Genomic DNA, 19,662 nt, shown 5'->3' on the forward strand with positions numbered 1-19,662 from the left:
AAAGACATGAATCACATCTGAAATGTATCACATGCACGAATCTTGCATAACATGTGCCTTTTAATTCTAAAAGATTTGTGCATTTCCTAAACGTGTACAAATCTAACTAGTTTTGAGAATTGTTTTATGTTCTAAGGGATTTGCATGAAGATGTGACCAATAGATGAATAGTTCATTTTGACATTATTAAAAGGTTAACAAAATGTGCTTCATACCCTGACTGCATGAGGGAACAGGCTACCATTTTTGCACTTCATAACTATGTAACAATAATTGCACAGGTGTAACGGTTCACTAAGAAAGACTGTCCATCGACACGACTACCCGCACAGTATTGTCGTATATCCCAAAAAAAACAAACATTTGCACCGTAACCATAGTACTGATAAAGTTGCTTATTTCAGTTTCAAAGTGTTGCAATAATATGCATAGCTTCTTGTTGGCCTGAATAGGAAACCTATCAGTGATGCAATCTGTGCTCAGCAATACTGACCTGCGATCACAGTGTTGACACATTCATACAGAAGAGACATCGCGGAGGTGCTGTTTGAGGTTGAGAGAGAAGAGGGGGAAAGCCATGGAGATAGAAAAAAAAGAAAGGACTGTTATTGATAGGCCCATTAGGATCAGACAGCCATCTGAGATGTTGAGTGACAGAGACCTGGGCGGGGCATTTCTTACCTGTGGATGAGATTGGTCAGGGGTTCAATCAGCTTCTTCCCCAGACGAGGCTCTAGAGGTGTGAGGGCTCCAAACTAGGGATAGCAGAGAAAAGGAAAAAATGCAGGTCACCACACTGAATCAGACGAGGCTTGAGGAAGGCAAACAGACCTGTCGAAAAAATTATCTGTCACCTAACTGCTATATTTACAACTCTGCCGTTTGCAAAAAAGACAAACAAAGCCGGTTTGGGCACACACATGTCGAGTCATCATGCTCACCTACGCTTATGTAGGGTAGGTAATCATCAAGTAAAAACAGGATTTGATGACTTACAATGGCCTATAGCTTTCCGTTTCCAAAATAAACCGTGAGTGCCATAGATGCTTCCATGTTATCAGAGCGTTCGTCTACGAAGCATGCTACACTCTACAAAACATGTTCAACGCAGAACGTGTCCAGAGCGCTTTGTAACATTTCGGATAGCAACTCTGTTCATCACAATACGTGGTGGGGTTCTGCGTGTGGGGTCGAAAGGTCAACACAGTCTGTCACACACCAGCTTGATGATCTTGATGAGGACCCAGTTGTTGGTGGAGGAGGTCATGAGCTTGAAGAACAGTGGGGCCAAAGACAGGTAGTTCTTGGGGTTCCTCCTGGCCAGCTCACAGATCACGTTCACCGCTGCCGACTGGACACCTGATGGACGGACCACAGGAAGAAACACAGATGAAAACTATGCAAAGAGAATGTGACCGTAAGGTAAGCTCTAAAATACCACACTGAATATCTTTTGTGGTGTATTTCTATTCATGCTCAGTTAAGCGGAGAGAGTAGACCATATTACTTTATTATTGATTATTTATAAAGCAAAAATGACCTTGGATGACAAAAAAACTCATGGAAATTTGATGCCGGACAAGAAACTGATACGTGGAGGAGCTCTAGCAATACTTCCCTAAAAAAAGGGCTTAATTGCCTGTTTGCCGTGTTCATAACTGTGCCAGAAGTGATCCTGTGAGCCAGCCCAGTGTTGCCCCCGATGAGTCGTCTTTATTCACGTTTCCATCGAACAATGCATTATTCATGGGGTTGGGGTGGCTGAGGACTCTCCGTGGCTAGCCTGTGCTACCAGAGATTTAGATTACCTTACCTCGCAGTCAGACCGGCCCGAGCTGCTCTGAGCCAGACAAGAATGACAAATGAGCCAGGGATATGATGCGTGCAACGGATAAGAACGATTTGGTCCCTCTCTTTAATACCTAGAGCAACAGCTTCTGATGTCTGTCTACTTTATACCAAGCGCCTGATTTTCCATCTTTTTTTATTTGACTCCTTCAGAACGACACCGTGATCCTTCCAAGTCATGCATTCTTTCTCCCGGACAACCGCTCTCTGTTCTCTGTTCTCTGTTACCTGGGTCGGGGTCCTCCAGTTTCTCCTTAAGCCTGGGGAAGGCAGGGCGCAGAGACTCTGGGTACTTGAGGAACACCTTGTACATGATCAGCACCGCTTTCTTCCTGATGTAGGGCTTGGTGTGCGACATCTAGGATACAGGGAGAAAGGTGCCACCAGTACATTAAAAAAAAACTAGGGATGGGACCAAAGGTCACGTATGGGACCAAAGGTCATATATAGGCTCAGTCCTGATCGCAGCGAACCGGGTTCAAATCCTGCCTGTGTTCCTTTGATGCATGGGTTCCCCTCTATCTCCCATACTGTCCCATCTATCTCACATAATAAAGCATAACAATTAGAGCTGTCAGTTAAACGTGTTATTAACGGCGTTAACGCAAACCAATTTTAACGGCGTTAAAAAAAAAAACGCGCGATTAACGCAATTTAGTATTTTAATTATTATTATTTTTATTTATTTTTGGGCTCAAAACAAAGAAGCAGTAGCCCGACTGCTATGTTCAAGGCAGTATGTTTGTATGTTCATCGTTTAATTGCACGATAGGCTTTTTTTTTGTATCGTCCTGTTTTGATCAGTATATGCCAATGTTTTTATCAATAAAAAAACATTTGCACAAGGCAAGCCGATGCACTTCTCCATGTTGATAAGAGCATTTAAATGAGAAAAATTAATGGGACAAAGAAATCAAGAGATATTTCGCATAGAAAAAAGATTTGCGTGAGTTAACTATGACATTAATGTGATTAATCGCGATTAAATATTTGAATCGCTTGACAGCACTAATAAAAATGCAAAAATAAATCATGTGCTTGACCGCGTGGCATCTTCTCACTCACCAGAGTCATGATGTCGTTGGCCAGGTCACGAGCCAGGTCAGGGGTCACGAAACAAGAAAGGCCAGTAAGGGCAACGCCTGTGTCATACTGGTTAGGACTGCTGAGGTCCTGGAAGATACAATTCAGAGAATGACATCACATTTAAGGTCTGGTAACATGAAGAACGCAATGAACATACTGTACCAACAGATTTCAACCCAACAAAGTTAATAAACAGCGCATGACGAACCTTCCGGATCTGATTGGTTGTCAGCATGATGACATCAGTGCTCTCGTGGAAGCACTGTGAAGCAGCCAGGTAGCCAATCCGCTGTAAGGAAAATGGGAATCACAAAATAGCACATTCATCTAATTAGCATGAGCAAGCACTGTGTTATTACACCATCAGCCCAGTGAGAGGTAGCAATCTAACAAGCCAATAGTTTGTATAAATACAGAGCTTGGCTTAGGAAGCAGGTGCAACGCTATATATATATATATATATACACACAGGTGCTGGTCATATTATTAGAATATCATGAAAAAGTTGATTTATTTCATTAATTCCATTTAGAAAGTCAAACCTGTAGAATGTATACATTCATTCCAAACAGACTGATACATTATAAGTGTTTTTTGCCAAAAAGAAGATGATTATCGCTGACAACCAATGAAAACCCTAAATTCAACATCTCAGAAAATTAGAATATGGTGAAAAGGTCAGATATTGAAGACACCTGGTGCCACACTCTAATTAGCTAACTAACTCAAAACACCTGGAAAAGCCTTTAAATGGTCTCTCGTTTTGATTCTGTATGACACACAATCATGGGGAAGACTGCTGACTTGACAACTGTCCAAAAGATGACCATTGATACTTTAAAGAAGGAGGGCAAGACACAAAAGGTCATTGCCAAAGAGGTTGGATGTTCCCAGAGCTCTGTGTCCAAGCACATTAATAGAGAGGCGAAGGGAAGAAAAAGATGTGGTAGAAAAGAGTGTACAAGCAAGAGGGATAAACGCGCCCTGGAGAGGATTGTCAAACAAAACCGATTCAAAAATGTGGGGGAGATCCACAAAGAGTGGACTGTAGCTGGAGTCAGTGCTTCAAGAAGCACCACACACCGACGTATGCAAGATATGGGCTTCAGCTGTCGCATTCCTCGTGTAAAGCCACTCTTGAATAAGAGACAACGTCAAAAGCGTCTCGCCTGGGCTCAAGACAAAAAGGACTGGACTGCTGCTGAGTGGTCCAAAGTTATGTTTTCAGATGAAAGTAAATTTTGTATCTCCTTTGGAAATCAAGGTCCCAGAGTCTGGAGGAAGACAGGAGAGGCACAGAATCCACGTTGCCTGAAGTCCAGTGTAAAATTTCCACAGTCAGTAATGGTCTGGGGTGCCATGTCATCTGCTGCTGTTGGTCCACTGTGTTTCCTGAGGTCCAGGGTCAATGCAGCAGTCTACCAGGAAGTTTTAGAACACTTGATGCTGCCTGCCGCGGACCAACTTTATGGAGGTGACGATTTCATTTTCCAACATGACTTGGCACCTGCACACAGTGCCAAATCTACCAGTACCTGGTTTAAGGACCATGGTATCCCTCTTCTTGATTGGCCTGCAAACTCACCTGACCTTAACCCCATAGAAAACTTATGGGGTATTGTGAAGCGGAAGATGCGAGATGCCAGACCCAACAATGCTGAAGAGCTGAAGGCCACTATTAAAGCAACCTGGGCTCTCATAACACCTGAGGAGTGCAACAGACTGGTCGACTCCATGCCACGCCGTATTGCTGCAGCAATTCAGGCAAAAGGAGCTGCAACTAAGTATTGATTGCCATACATGCTGAAACTTTCCATGTTCATACTTTTCAGTTGGCCCACATTTCTAAAAAATCATTTTTTGTACTAGTCGTAACTAATATTCTAATTTTCTGAGATACTGAATTTGGGATTTTCAGTAATTGTCAGTACTAATCATCCAAATTAAAAGAAATAAACATTTCAAATATATCACTCTGTGTGTAATGAATTGATATAATATGTAAGTTTCACGTTCTGAATATAATTACTGAAATAAATCAACTTTTTCATGATATTCTAATAATTTGACCAGCACCTGTATATATTCAGGGTTCATTAAAGTAAAGACGACACCGTTTTAAAATTGCTTTTTGTCCTAGCAACACTCGTGACTCATTCTTAACACATCCTCTTACATACAAGATTGCACTCAGACTTTGAATTACCAATCCAATAATAACATGTCTTCTCAAGTACTAGCAGTAGCCTCGTCTCACCTTGTACGTGAACTTGGAGGAGCTCATGACCTCCACAATGTTAAAGGCAGCCCAGCTGACATCATAGCCCAGCATCTGAAGCTGTAATCACAGAGAGGAGAAAGAGAGAGAGGGTGAGGGTGAGTGAGAGACCATGGATCTCCCCTGTGGCGAATATAGTGGAAAAGCTTTTTTAAATTGAGCACAGACGCCGATCACAGCAGGTCATGCGGTTGAAGAGTAGGACGGGGGGGGGCTATAAATAGAACAAGTGATTTCATTTTGAGATTAGATTCGCTTGGATCAAGACTGGTGAAAACGAAAAATGTGAAACAACACATTTTGAAAGTGGTCCCCGCCTATGCATCATACGCCGTCGGAGGTATCATTATACATTTGGTTTAACCAAATTCAAATAACAATGATTTTCTGTCATCCGCATTAGCCAGCCAGCCTGCTTGAGTGTCTTTGTGTTTAAAGGTCTCAACAGGGTGGCTAGCCCTGCGAGCACCAGATCCATGGCGCCCAAGGTGCACAAAAACACAAGCCTTTATGTGCACCTATTGGTCCCGATCGATTGACCTTTTATTAAATCACAGGCATGCATGGGTGTCAAGTGTCTCTCGCCTATGTGGCTGGCTGTGATGGACGCATCGGAGGGGTGTTGGGAGGCCTTACGTAGGTGAGCTTGCACACGGCGTTGGCCTTGACGGCGATGTTGTCCTGCTTGAGCTCCTGCTTGATCTCATCGATGCAGGTGGAGATGTACTTGGCCTGGGGAGACAGGGGGACAGTTCAGTACGGCACGAGGTAGGATCAATGCACAGACACAAATGTGGGATATTTTACTGTTATGGTTGTTATTGACTAGTGACTATGGTAAAATGCTGCATTTTATTACATGAAAATATTAATAATTGCAACTAATATACTGTTATTTTAGTAATGAAATTACTGTTTTTGACCAATATACAAAACCAGGGAGTTTAAGTTTAGTAATGAAATAAGAGCTTATTCCTCAGAGTTCGGTACCACGTTGCTATTGATGATTTACTCCTGGGTAACCCTTGTCTCCTGCTTTTGGAATAGATTAATCTAATAGAATCAAGGGACTGAATATGGTAGACCTACCAGTACACAAATTCCCATTACATTCTGAATTGTAACACTGGTAAACACACCTTGTGCACTTAGCTTTCTCAGTAACTAGTAAATGTGTCTGTGTGTCTGATATCTACTACCAATAAATAAATTGACTGCCTTAATGAATGGACAAAGAAATTGTATTGTAATTCACTGCATACAAAAACGACAGGTTCATTAAATGAAAGAGTGACAACAATTGTGCCGTTTATTTGGTCACGTTCAAAACAACAGAACACACACACACACACACACACACACACACACACACACACACACACACACACACACACACACACACACACACACACACACACACACACACACACACACACACAGAGAGGGTGAGTGTGTGTGCTGGTCATGTGCCTGTAGTCATGAGACAACAGTGACAGAGGGGCGGAGGTGGGGTTTTGACTGCTATACTACTCTTTGAGAAAGAGACACACCATCACACACGCACGCACACTTTCACTTTCATATAAGACATAAGACAAAAAGCAGCGACAACAGCCACAGCCACACACAACCCATGGAAATAAATGAAACGGTTGCTCTTCAGTCGCCACTGGGAGAGGTTTTGTTCCAGTACAGCAGCTTGACCACAAGATAACGAGGAACGAAAAGGAGCCATGACTGAATATGACGGCTGAATGGATACGGTCAATCTTGTGCTAAGCCCAAATCTCATCAAGAAAACAAAATGAAATGTGTATTTGATTTCATTGTGCTTTCTAATGTAGACTCAATGCGGTTTCAATAATGCTGGGCTTCATCACACATGTGGAAAACAAATAGAGTGAGTGAATGAGAAACTATAGGCTGGCCATGAAAAGCAAACACAACCACATACACACCCACAGAACCACATTAATATTTCAGCAGACTGTCTAGGGTTGGCTGGGCAACCAAAACCTTATCTATGTAGGCAGGGTTGAATTACCAATGGACACGCTGAATCAAAAAAGCAAATGGCCTAACTGCCCAAGCAGACTTGCCTTGGTAGTGCTTATTATCAATTCCCATATCCCAAAGCATGCAACGCTTACTCCATATTGCAATTTGAGATCCATAACCAATTTACTACAACAAACGACGTCATGGTGATAAAAGTAACAATGAAGCACGCAATAATTAAATGAGAGTAGGCTGAAGACGAGTTCTCTTGGATTTCAGACTACAAACACTGCCCTCTAATGGCTATGGCACCCCTAGTTTTACCTATATTGATGATTCTGCACATCATTATCACATCGGAACCCCGCTTAACGGGTAACATTTTCCGCTCAACATACCGATCATCTAAACATACCGAGCAAACTATGATCGTCCACAACGTATTATTACTGTGTGTCTTTTAAAAAATAGCTTTCAATTCACATTAAGCGATTGAGGGATCGGTCTGAATGGGTTTGCTGTGAATTGTATCCAATGCTTGGTGTCCTGTCCTCTCAATGGGGGATCAAAACATTATAACGTTGTTAATCCACACTAGAGTGCATATGACATGCGGATCAGGGCCACGTCTGAAGAACACCATTAACGCACAACGCAGACTCCAAGTACGTGTACAACAGCCGCTCATTTGACAGGCCTGACTAGGATTTTCAGAAACATAAATATAGTACATAACGCCTTATGTTGTGCTGTCATGCTGTTAGCAGTGCCTGCTTGTGTGAATCCTTTCAGCCGGACGAGTAATTGCCTGGTCGTGGACGTTTATAATCTTGTGAGCTAGCTAGATGCATTCTGTAACAGATCACATCGTACCAAGTTAGCAAGTGCAACCCAATAACACCCAAGTATCAACTAGATCTCCCTGACACCAAATGTAATGTCACATATGAGGGTATGAATGGTTTTACAGTATGCACTCACGCATTCGGACAATGGTTTTGCTAACCTGCCAAACGAAGAACACCTAACCTAGCACCAGACCTGACTTGAGGGGCTAGCGTTAGCCGAGGAGCCTGGCTCCCCGTTAACCGTACAGGCTGAGCCATCACAGCCGGCTATTATGTTGGGCTCTAATGGGTAACGTTACATCTCTGCATATTTTCTTGTTTACATGTTATTGGATGATGATTAAAGGTCGCAAAGAGTGAGTGTGTGGTTTTACCTCATCCTCCTTGTGATTCCTAATGCCACGTACTAAATCCTGGAGGTTTTTATCGAACATTCGGTCGATGCTCCCTTTGACAATCTTCAAAGCCATGTCTGTGACTTTATGGCTTCTGTCCTACGGGACTGAGCGCCTGACAAGAGGTCTGGGGGGGTGCTGGCCGACCCGCTACACTGTCTCTCATCCACCCGGGTACCGTCTTTGCAGGAGCCGTCGCTGTTTACTAATCCCGGACAGATGAAGGCGAGGCCAGACAGGGCGTCCAGTGCGATGCAAAGACTCTGGCAATGGATCAGTGTAGGAAATGGCTGACAAAATGGCGACTGGAGTCACCTGACTTCAGAATTATACGAGGTTCTCCTGAGAATGAATGGATTTAAAGGCACATGGACGTAAACCAAAAATGCATCACTTCAGTCCTTCCATAAACCATATCGTTTTTCGAGAAAAGCTATAACTAAAAAAAACACATTATTTAAAAAAATAAAGTTGGAACCAATGCCATGCTGAGAGTTTTATTCAGTCTCAACTAAATGATACAAATGTTTACCAATTTACATAGCACTAAAAACACTTCAGCTTTATGCGTATCACAGGTAAATGCCAAAATAGGATGCAGCTACATGGGATAAGAGTGTCTTTTCACAAATTGCGAATAAGGTTAAGGTTATTATGTACACAGGTATCCCATATATTATGCAAATTACAGACACCAAGGGAAGTCACAGGTGTGTATTTCCACAGCATTCATTGGTTAGGTCAAAAATATATACGCAAATATCTGAAAACATGGTTATAAAAAAGAAGGTGGACAACAGTTGGAAATTTGTGGATATGACTCGTCTATTAATTATTTCTGGCCGCTTTAACAAGAAGCAAGAGCAGATCATTAAAAAAGTGTAGAGAATAACAGACTCACAGAAATATAAATGTATCACTCTCAATGTTCCAAATACACATTAAACAATAAGTCTTTAAGTGATACTCTGTTGACTTTATAAAATTGGCATCAATGTCAATGGTTGTCTAGAAGCAGACAATCCTATACCAAACTAAGACAAAGTCAACGTTAGCCAATTCCCAGACGTGTGTGACACACACACACACACACACACACACACACACACACACACACACACACACACACACACACACACACACACACACACACACACACACACACACACACACACACACACACACACACACACGAGAAAAAGCAAGCAAACATGAAACAGGAAGAGTAATGATCCGGGACGGGCTGCGTGTTGTAGAAAGTAAATAAAAAGTTTCAGAAACGGGAGGATTTTGCACAACTGCCACAACATTTTTACACCCTAGTGAGCATTTGTCTTTGCTGTGGTGAACAACGAACCTAGGTGTGAGAGCAGGAGAACCTTCTAATCGTTGACATATTTAAGTACAAAAATGTCCCCAGACGTCAAGAGCAGCTCGACAGGTAGGAAATGCTGGGGCATGTGTTACAATGCGATGTTGGCCAAGGGGAACCTAGTGACGTCAAACTAAAAAAAGGCTACAATCTTTAAGCACTTGGTCCATGGGAGCCTTCCTCCTTCAGCTCTCCACAGCAGACGCTTCTGTCTCTGCGGGTACTACTGGGTCCGACTCATCATGTGCGTTCAACTCTTGCTCCATGGGGCTGTCAGGGCTAGACCTTACAAAAGGCAACAACCACGGATACATTTCAATGACCGATAAATATCCTAGATACACATTAGTTGTGTAGTCCAGTTGTGCTGATTTTCGTCCAGGATAAATAAATAAATAAATAAAAGCAGCAAAATGCGATCCATATAGGACAGTTATGCTGAAAACAGCCATCCTGCATTCGAGATATCCTACTTATTTTCATCATAGGGACCTAGATCAATTTTGTCAGTAGCGAAATGCCGAAGAAAAACCTGATAGATAAGCGTTTGTTGTCGTTTTGCAGCTACAACTACTGGCCTATACTCAAGGTACTCATCATTGTTATGACCATTTGTCTGACATTGCAATGCATATATTAAAATATCCATTATAAGAAAGAAAAATGTTTGATTGTATTTAACTAAACGTGAATTCAATGCACAACGTGAACACAAAAGTATGATTGATCTGTTAATATCGGTATATGGCCTTCATATTAGGAACATTGGTTCCGATATGAAACTGGAAGGTACCTTTTGGGGCTGGATGTCGTGTGCTGGTCATTCTCCTCCTGGGTGAGGGACTTTGGTTTCTCCTCCTCAACATCCTCCTCCTGCTGCTTTTGTTCAGATTCCCCATTCATCGGAGTGGAGTCTACAAGAAAAGACACGTTTTGTATTACCCAATGTATGAAATAAGACTTTGTTTGACCGCAAGGATACCAAACTGACGGTTTACTGAACAAATGTTTTCAAATGAAACCCGTACCTGTGTTTTGTGAGCCTTTCCCATTATCCTGTGACTCCTTGTCATCTGACTTAGGTTTGGTTGGCAACTCTCCCTTCACCACAAACCGGAGTTTTAATTTGTTGTAGACCTCACTGGCCTTTTCCATTACTGCATTGCTTGCTTTGTAACGGCGGATCTATTCATTCAACAAACAGATAAATATTAACAAAGAAGATTATTTCGATGGTGACCAAAAGCTGCCTACACATCAAATATGATTAATGTTAAAAAAAATAAAACATGAATTACTCAAATCAATCTTTGCAGCATTTCTTTACTTCGAGGATATTATTGTTTCAGAAAACTCACTCAATAGAAAACTTTACAAAACTAAAAATTTGGTGTGTTTTATACTCTCAATTTGTCTTTTGTGGATGGTTGTTAATCGGTCACGTGAATACCTTTGTTCAATTATATGTTTTGTTGAGTTTCTATTACAGAACACTAATAAAAAATAATTGTTTTAATAATAAACGAGCAAACCCCAATTACACCTAAACAAAATTGAAAAAAATGTAGAGTTGTGGTTACATACATACTAATAATCCAGATACAAACCTTATGGATAATAGTTGAGTCACAGTTTTGAGATGAGGTTAAAGATGACCTACCTTTTTAAGTGTTGCGATAACATCGGCATTCTTATGCAGGATTTGGCTGGTGACTGGCACCTCTTCAAGCTCTACCAAGGCCTGTAGACACCGCTCTATGTCCTACAAATGGCAGGAAATTAAACAATATACCTTTTAATAAGTACTTAAATTATAGATTGATTCTAAATGGCTAGGCACATCGTTTTTCCACACTGTGTAATAGGGCAAGAGGAGTTTCTTACTGGGTTGTCAACTTTGAGTGCAAACTTGATATCTGTGTGCAGTTTCTGTAGCTTTTCTTCTGGTGTTGGCTCTGTAAATGCACATAATAAACAAGCCATTGCACAAACGGTTTATTTATTTCAAGAATGAATATTGAAAGACAGAGGAGAAAGTCTGCGGCCTCTGGATGTTACAGTTGCCATTTTGCGAGGCCCTGGTTTCAAACTAACCTTTTTTCTTCTCTACTTTCTTCTCTGGAGGCCTCTCTGGTTTGCGTCTGGGTTTTTCTGGCTTGGCCCTGGGTGAAGAAGGAACTCTGGTGACCTTTGTGCATACATCTTTGACGGTGGTAACCCTAATGAGGTTTAAGGGACGATAAAGTTTGTCTGCCACAATTTGTACTCACCTTGCCCTGGACTTCTCTTCTGACCGCTGAGGTTTCTTCTCCTTTACCTCCTTCTCTTTCCTCTCTTTGCCGTCCTTCTTAGCCTTGGACTTCTTCTGGCTTTCTGACCGCTTGGCAGACTTTTTCACCTGGGTTTTGAATAAAGAACAGTTTAATAGCAACTCCACATCAAAAGATACCGTTGGCAATAAAATCTGTGACTCTGTGGTTCGGTTCACAGAATGAGCACAGATCGATGGTTGATTAAATGTTGCAGAAGGGCAGAGATCTCTGGCATTTAAATGTCAAAGGAGCAAAGAACCGGCACCTACTTTAATTAGAGCAACAACTAGAATCCCAACCAAGCACGCCTTTACAATTATTATACGATATCTCTGTTATACTATTATATAATTAAAGTTCTCATTCAAGAGAATTATCAAAAAAAAACATATCGATCTTATTAATCTTGAAAACACCACAAAGAATGTATAACGAACCTCTCAAAACTACTATTATATATAATGTCAAAGGTGGCAATTAAAAAAATAAAGAAAAAATATAAATTTAAAAAAAAAAAAAATCACATTGAAATACTTCAGTCAATTTCTATAACAACTTAAATTTGAAACCCAGAATATGGCGTCTTTGTTTTCTTTTGCACGTGGGCGTACATCTCTGTCCGACCTCATCGCTCATTAAAAGCCAGCGATGGCCTCGTCGTACATAGCATACACAGAGAGGCATCCATGTTCCCTGGGGGCTGTACTGTACCTCTGCCGGGCCGGGCGAGTCCGAGTCGGAGGGCGCAGGGATGGGGGGCGGCGGGGGCTTCTTGGACTTCTTCAGCGGGCTGTCGTCCACGCCCTCGTCCGAGCTGCTGCCGCTCTCGCTCGCCTTCTTGCTGCTCTTCTCCTTCTTCCTCTGCTCGTCCTCCTCCTTCTCCCGCTCGCGGATCCGGCGGAGCTCCTCCGCTTCCTCCTTCTTCCGGCGCTCCTCAAGCTCCCGCCGGCGCTCCTCGTCCCGCTTCTTCCACTCGCTGATGCGGTCCGGCTCGCTGTCGCTGTGCCGAGGAGCGGAGGAGAGGCACCGGAACCAATGAGTACAGGGACGGGACTCGGAAGCATCAGCAGCAGTAAGTGACATTAATCCATTAAATTCAGTCAAGGCCGTACATTTAAAACAAAAATATGGTAAACGTCAACCGGTCAACAATGTCCCATTGATCGGAAAAATCGATTGGCTTGTAAAGCTCTCTAAAAATTGCGGCCCGGCCCCTGAATAGGTCAGAGAGTTAGAGTGGATATGTTGTGCCACTGGATGCAGTAAGGCTACACGATCCAGTGGCACAAAACAGCCGGAGGCCAGGCATGACACACATCTCTGCCTCACCTGTCGCTGTCGTCAGACGACGTAGGCGCTCGCTTTGCTGGCGTGGGTTTGGCTTTGGGCTTCCTGGCCCGGGGCTTAGCTGGGGGCTTGTCTGCTGCTGAGCACCAGGGGAAACACGGAAAGGTTGGAACACAAAATCACACATTGAAGTTCCTTATATACAAGTTCAATGTTCTATTCTGTTTGCATCTGTGACCATGTTGTTAATGTGGTAAGCTTTTCACATTCTCGCACTAACACGAGTGCAAGGCATAGAGCTTCGACAAATGATATGCACATTGACCTTTGGACTAATTACAATCTGGTCCGATGATGTAATTAAAGATGCCGGGGTCCCCTCTTAATACCCCTGAATCCTGACCTTTCTTGCGGCTCTGGGGTCCCTTCTTCGGGGGAGGATCGGAGTCTGAGTCAGACTTGGAGCCAGACTGGGACTCCGACCCAGACACGGCAGGCCGGGGCTTGTCATCTTCCGACTCGCTGTTAACCTCCTTCTTCTCCGACTGAGACCCTGAGTCTGAGTCCGAGTTAGATGAGGCCTTCTGCAGCAAACCCGGAGACAATGGAGAGATGGGCAGGGGTTGAGTACACAACACTATTATGAGACCAATTGTTTGTCGTCCTCCTTTGAGAAAAGCTCACCTTCTTTTTCCCTCGACCAGGAGCAGCTTTCTTTCCTACCCGTCCAGCCGTTTTCTTTTCTGGTGTAAAGTCCTACAGGGCATGCATACTGGGTCAATACTCAAAGAAAACTAGACAGTATAACGATTTAAGTACCTATAAACTAAGTGTGTGTGTGTGTGTGTGTGTGTGTGTGTGTGTGTGTGTGTGTGTGTGTGTGTGTGTGTGTGTGTGTGTGTGTGTGTGTGTGTGTGTGTGTGTGTGTGTGTGTGTGTTTTCACCTGGTCACTGTTCTTCCCAGATTCGGAGTCTGAAGGGGAGGGCTCGGGCTCCGAGGGGGATCCACTCTCCTCCGCCACGTCCTGGTCGCTGGACGAACCCCGGGCCTTTTTTGAAGGTGGGGGGCGCTGTAGGGGGAGACCCCCACCATGGGGTGTGATTAGACAATTTCAAGGGGTTTTGTTGAGGCTAGAAATAATTCTGGTTTCTTTTCGAGTCGAGGACCCCCGAAATCAATGGATCCCACAATTACCTTAGCGACAGGAGGCTTTCTCTTCACAGCAGGAGCTTGCCTCCCCCTGTCTTCACTTCCAGAGTCAGAGTCCACTTCGCTCCCTGACTCCACTTTCTGGGGAACCGCTACTTCTTTATCTTCATCCTCGTCTTCTTCATCATCACTTCCTCCACCACCACCACCTCCTCCTCCTCCCCCACCTCCATCGTTGCCTTCACTGTCAGACGAGCTAGCTGGCTGCAAAGGAACAAATCATTTGGATGAAATAAAAAGAGAAGAGCATTTGATTACTCTGGCATTCTATCGACGCCTTTTATCATTGTTATGTTTTATTTAAATATGGTTTTACTACCCCAATTATCAGAGCCATCAGAAAAGACTGCAATTATACATTAATTTACATAGAATTTAGGATTTCTGATTGACTTACTGCAGGTGGGGCACTGTAGGAGGCATGTGGATTGTTCTGGATTTCCCATAAGCCTTCATTGAATCCTTTCCTTTTATTTGGCTTCCCATAGCGCTCTTTGCACTTTTCATATGCAAAAAGATCCTTCGCTGCAAGGAAGGCACTATGGAACAATGAAGGAAGAGATAATTGAGATAAATTGATGATTGCACAAGAACATGTGCTTAAAATTATGGAAGACAAAGTTGTTAAATAAGACCAGCAGGACAAGTGCAGACTATAGCAGCTCTTTCAGTGGACACTGTAAATTGTATTTACTTATTTGGCATTGTTTTTCACACAAAAGGTTCATATTGTGAAGTATCTAGAATCCAATAATTACAAGGAGACTGAGGTTGAATTGAGTTATTGAACATTAAGTCATAAAAGTGCATACCAGTTATATTAGAGTATCCACCATGATTATAAGAATGTATTCTTACACTTCATTTATGAACACCATCAAATAGTATGCAATATATAGTTGATCATTGTAACTCGTTAGTGATCATGCTGTACTCACGTTTCATGTGTACCAAAGAAGAATATGGGAATTTTATTTGGTGGTGGTTTTACTGCACCATCTGCCACATCTTCAATCTGTGAAAATTCAAATTCAACACAGATATAATTCTTAATTGGATTTGGTCTTCGCGGTCATAGCTGCATCCTACTTACTATTCATATTCAAGATATTTTAAGCAGTGGGGCCATCCCAATCACAACAAACTATGTTTTATGTATAGTGAAACAAGGATAAATACTGATAATATATTACCTTAAACGTGACATTTGGCATATGAATGCACATGAATGCACAAGCGACCCTTCATTTCCAAAGTAATATTAGCTTGCAAATGCACATTTGTGTTTAGATAAGGCCAAGTACATCTTCTCCAAATAAGGGTAATGACACGGATAGTTCTTAAACAAAGTGCAACATATTATCACTTAATTGACGAGGGTCATGTTGCGGTATACATGGCAGACATTCCCAGCAATACTCATAGAACCTTCTCCAGCGTCCCAAGCACAAGATCTTCATCGTCCGCCCACCCCTTCACCACTCCGGGTTGCTGCTGTAGTTGCTTACCCTGGCTGGCCAATGGGGGTACCCCTTCATTTTAGCGAAGACCAGATCTCCGGGTTGGAAATTGTGTGGCATCCTCTTATTCCTCTTTGCAGCAGTTAAAAGGTTGGATATTTATATGCGTTTCTGTGTCTTTCTGGAGTGATGTTTTCAGGCCGACACGAAACCTGTAAACGATGATGTTAGCTTACAAGCTAACGCTACTCTGTATGGAGGTTACCGCGAGATGTACTAGCAGCCGCGTGAACACAGCGGTGAAGATTTTTAGCTTTTCCGGTAAACTGTGACCTTGGTCTTCAAAATAAATGGCCCCCCAAAAAATAATTCACTGTTGATAGTTTTTTCACCGGTTAGGTTTAATTGTACCCGTTTTATTACAAGCATACCGATATTTGACCAACATGATAAGCTCACATGCAACTAATTACATTAAATTGTATCAACATCAGCATTCGAGTTTGTAACGTTAATCCATACATGGAAACTTGAAATGTCAAATGAAGTTAAACTAAATGATGCACTACGTTACTTGCATTAATCCATACATGTACCCAGTATAGCATATGTTATACCAGTATCTACAGTTAAACATATGCAATTTTTAAGCTAAAGCAAAATGATGTTTGTAACCAGATACTAATAAATGGCCATTACTTTGAGCAAGATTGAAGGCTACTCAGTTCAATAAATTGTTTTCCATTTGCATTAACAACCAAATAATCAGTGACAAAGAATTTATTTGAAGGAAATGCATTTCACTTGCTTAATTTAGAATGCCTGGAGCAACACAATATGCATCATCACATGGACGTTGTAATTTATTGAACAATCACTATGCACATATAATTATTAATACAGCAACTTAATGAAAACATTGTTTATCAAACTTTTCGGCTCAACTTTTATTTATATTTGCACAACCAGGCAAACCAAGAGGTGTTTTCTGTTTGACAAATTCTACCAAAGAAAAGGCATATCAACTATAAAATAAATCAACAATACCGTTAATGTCAAACGAGTTAGAAAAAAAAGTAAAATAAAGCCAAATTGGAATTTCAAAATAAAAGTCAACAACCGCTGCTCCTTTTCATTTGGTCCAGCTGACTTTTGGGATATCATAATGCTCAGTCAAATTGTCCAGATGGCGATTAAAGTCCTGAAAGAGAAAATAAACATCTATGAATGTTTTTCCATTTTGTTTGTACCATTGTTACAAAATAACAATGTAATTATCATTGAAAGAAGGCAGGTGCATTCCAGTCTTACCTCAACTCGATGTTTATGTGTTTTGCATGCCTTGTTTAGAATCCTTTCCATTTGCTGAAAAGAAAGATAAGTTAGGAAAAATGGGTTAAATGGATTAAAAGGTACACTTCAGAACTACTATTAATGCCTGTGTATTTTGAAATATTCCTCAACCACATTCATAGTTCAATATTTTCTATATATGCATTAAAAAATAAAAGTATGCAAGAAGTGAATTACGGAGTAATTTGTCAAGCAATTCCAATTGGTTTCAGACTTGCCAATATTTTTCCTAATCTTTGATCATTAAAAGGCAGTGCAAGTAATAATTGTTTTAAGTAAATGTTAAATAGCTCTATATTCAGACAGCCATCACTTATCACAGTGTTTGGTCAGAATCATGGGTCTCTAAGACCCTCCATACTGCAGTAAACACAGAACGCATTTTTTGGTATCCCGCTCCAATGTCATCCAATCAGGAGAGAGAACCCCATCAATAGTAGGAATTCACTGTTGACGGACAATCACGGAACAAGCGAAGCTACCTTTCCAAGCACCACCCAGCAATGACTTAGAATAACAAACCCACAAAACGAAAAAGAAACGGTGAAAGAAAATTAGGAGAAGAAAAGTGGCATGATAAAGAGTCTCGCAAGACCCACTTGCATGTGCTGACGTCGGGAGCGGAGAGCTAACTTCAAAATTCCGACAGGAAATTAGCCAAAACTACCACATCGCCTACAGTGCCTTTAACACACACTTTATTGGACTTAACGAGTCACATATTCATCTAGTGTTCTTACAATCTGCAGATCTTTTGATAGAGTTAAAATTAAGCTTACAACGCTATAATCGGTCATTACATTTGTGAAATGCATGCATCTCTGTTGCATTACATGACTGACCATTTTAAAACAAAAAAACTGAAGTTTAATGATTGTTATTCGTAAATTAAATATGTTCACCATTAAGTTTAAGTTCTCCCAAATTCTTAGCAATAATAGTTGCTGCCTATAACTTCAGAATTGTAAAGTTTTAATAAGATGCCCAGCAAATCCTGAATCGACCTCTTACCCTCTTCTCTTGAGTCTTATCGAAGGCAATTTGAGCTGGTGTCCTCTTGTCAACGTATCCTTTCTGGGTCTCCCCCCCTTCGTCATACTGATTCGTCAAAATCTGCTCCTCCAGGCGTTTTTTCTTTTCTTTATCCTTCTTCTTCTTCCTGGAAAACATAGCTATGGTTATTAGGACAGTGGAGCACAAGCTCCTTCTCTTGATACCTCGTGATGAGTACTAGTGGTAGATTAAAAACATCGACCAGGAATCGAATAGTCCCACAGTATATCCTGGTCAAACTAGCTTTATACAACTGACTGTTTTTGATCAATACAAAATGTCAAGTTATACAATAGGTCATGTGTCTATATTGACCACCACGTATGTCCGAGAAGCTGCTTTAGCTATTTTAAGTGACAATTGTCTGATCCCTCCCAGGAAATTTCTAGATGGAGGTATGGAGGACAATGTCTGGTAGACCTTATTCTTCTTATGCAGCCGATGGCTGACTTTTAGGCTAACAACCTTTGATAATTGGGTATGGCTGGTTCGTTTTAGGGACTGTCTTCATATTTGTATGGAGTCACGTTCTGATGCCAATGCATCGGGGACAAACCCGACATGATTGTTTATGAGCGCAGTACTTCGAGCATGGCACACTCCCATGGATAACAGCGACGATACGTTTGTTTCCGACGTGTATTGTACTAGAGTTAGCCCAAAGCAATACTTTAATTGTTCGTTTGTCTAAAGGAATATTAATCGGACGATGTACACTAACAATAAACAAGATGAAGCTTAGCATTAACGTTACCTCCGAGGAGCTAGCTATGTTACATCACAGGGCAGACAAACTCGCTAACTATTAAGCAAATTCTCTTTTGAAATACATGTTGCTGTAAAATAAATAGTGCTTACTTTTTCCCTTTAGAAATATCTCCCAACCCTTTAAATTTCAGGGATCCTTTCTGAACGGCGGCGTATTCATCAGACATTGTTGGAGAAGCTAAAGCCAGGCTACCACTTTTCTTCTGCTTTGTTTTTATGAAGATGTCAGAATTGACGATGGTCGCCCTCTATCGGATATGAGCACAACCAACACAGGGCATGTTAATGTTGTGACGAGCCGGAGAGGGGATCATACATTGCATCCGGTCTCTGTTCCTATTAGCTGTGCACGACGGTTGACAGTCCCTTGAGCGAGAAGATTAAGCGAATTACA

General features: G+C 41.7%; 3 protein-coding genes across 10 annotated transcripts in view; all 3 read right to left on the reverse strand.

Moving 5' to 3' along the window:
• The window catches only part of ap3d1 (adaptor related protein complex 3 subunit delta 1), a 29,212-nt gene extending 20,485 nt beyond the window's left edge, over positions 1-8,727 (reverse strand). For all 5 annotated transcript variants that reach the window (XM_030372538.1, XM_030372537.1, XM_030372539.1 and 2 more), the window contains exons 1-9: positions 8,433-8,727; positions 5,849-5,944; positions 5,192-5,272; positions 3,143-3,223; positions 2,914-3,021; positions 2,077-2,206; positions 1,220-1,359; positions 682-755; positions 494-543 (exon numbers count right to left, since the gene is read on the reverse strand). In XM_030372538.1, the coding sequence (XP_030228398.1) occupies positions 494-543; positions 682-755; positions 1,220-1,359; positions 2,077-2,206; positions 2,914-3,021; positions 3,143-3,223; positions 5,192-5,272; positions 5,849-5,944; positions 8,433-8,528 (856 nt within the window). In that variant the 5' untranslated portion in view covers positions 8,529-8,727. The remainder of the gene's footprint in view (positions 1-493; positions 544-681; positions 756-1,219; positions 1,360-2,076; positions 2,207-2,913; positions 3,022-3,142; positions 3,224-5,191; positions 5,273-5,848; positions 5,945-8,432) is intronic.
• A 209-nt stretch (positions 8,728-8,936) lies between these two features.
• On the reverse strand, positions 8,937-16,395 carry hdgfl2 (HDGF like 2). 4 transcript variants are annotated; one of them, XM_030372552.1, is made up of 16 exons: positions 16,143-16,395; positions 15,573-15,649; positions 15,032-15,173; positions 14,620-14,838; positions 14,369-14,494; positions 14,109-14,180; positions 13,828-14,005; positions 13,467-13,560; positions 12,849-13,137; positions 12,096-12,223; positions 11,920-11,987; positions 11,710-11,780; positions 11,486-11,587; positions 10,854-11,010; positions 10,619-10,739; positions 8,937-10,110 (listed from the first exon to the last, which is right to left on the reverse strand). In XM_030372552.1, the coding sequence occupies exons 1-16, from the start codon at positions 16,212-16,214 to the stop codon at positions 10,011-10,013; spliced, it is 2,016 nt and encodes a 671-aa protein (XP_030228412.1). In that variant the 5' UTR covers positions 16,215-16,395; the 3' UTR covers positions 8,937-10,010. The 4 variants fall into 4 exon arrangements, with proteins under 4 accessions (XP_030228412.1, XP_030228411.1, XP_030228410.1 ...); XM_030372551.1 differs by having other exon boundaries at positions 13,467-13,563; XM_030372550.1 differs by having other exon boundaries at positions 13,828-14,008.
• Positions 16,396-16,474: 79 nt separating this feature from the next.
• On the reverse strand, positions 16,475-19,617 carry fam32a (family with sequence similarity 32 member A). The gene is made up of 4 exons (XM_030372556.1): positions 19,359-19,617; positions 18,459-18,606; positions 17,406-17,459; positions 16,475-17,295 (listed from the first exon to the last, which is right to left on the reverse strand). The coding sequence occupies exons 1-4, from the start codon at positions 19,433-19,435 to the stop codon at positions 17,227-17,229; spliced, it is 348 nt and encodes a 115-aa protein (XP_030228416.1). The 5' UTR covers positions 19,436-19,617; the 3' UTR covers positions 16,475-17,226.
• Positions 19,618-19,662: the final 45 nt, after the last annotated feature.

The sequence above is a fragment of the Gadus morhua genome, chromosome 12, assembly GCF_902167405.1.
Source record: "Gadus morhua chromosome 12, gadMor3.0, whole genome shotgun sequence".
In the NCBI taxonomy this organism is placed as follows: Eukaryota; Metazoa; Chordata; class Actinopteri; order Gadiformes; family Gadidae; genus Gadus; species Gadus morhua.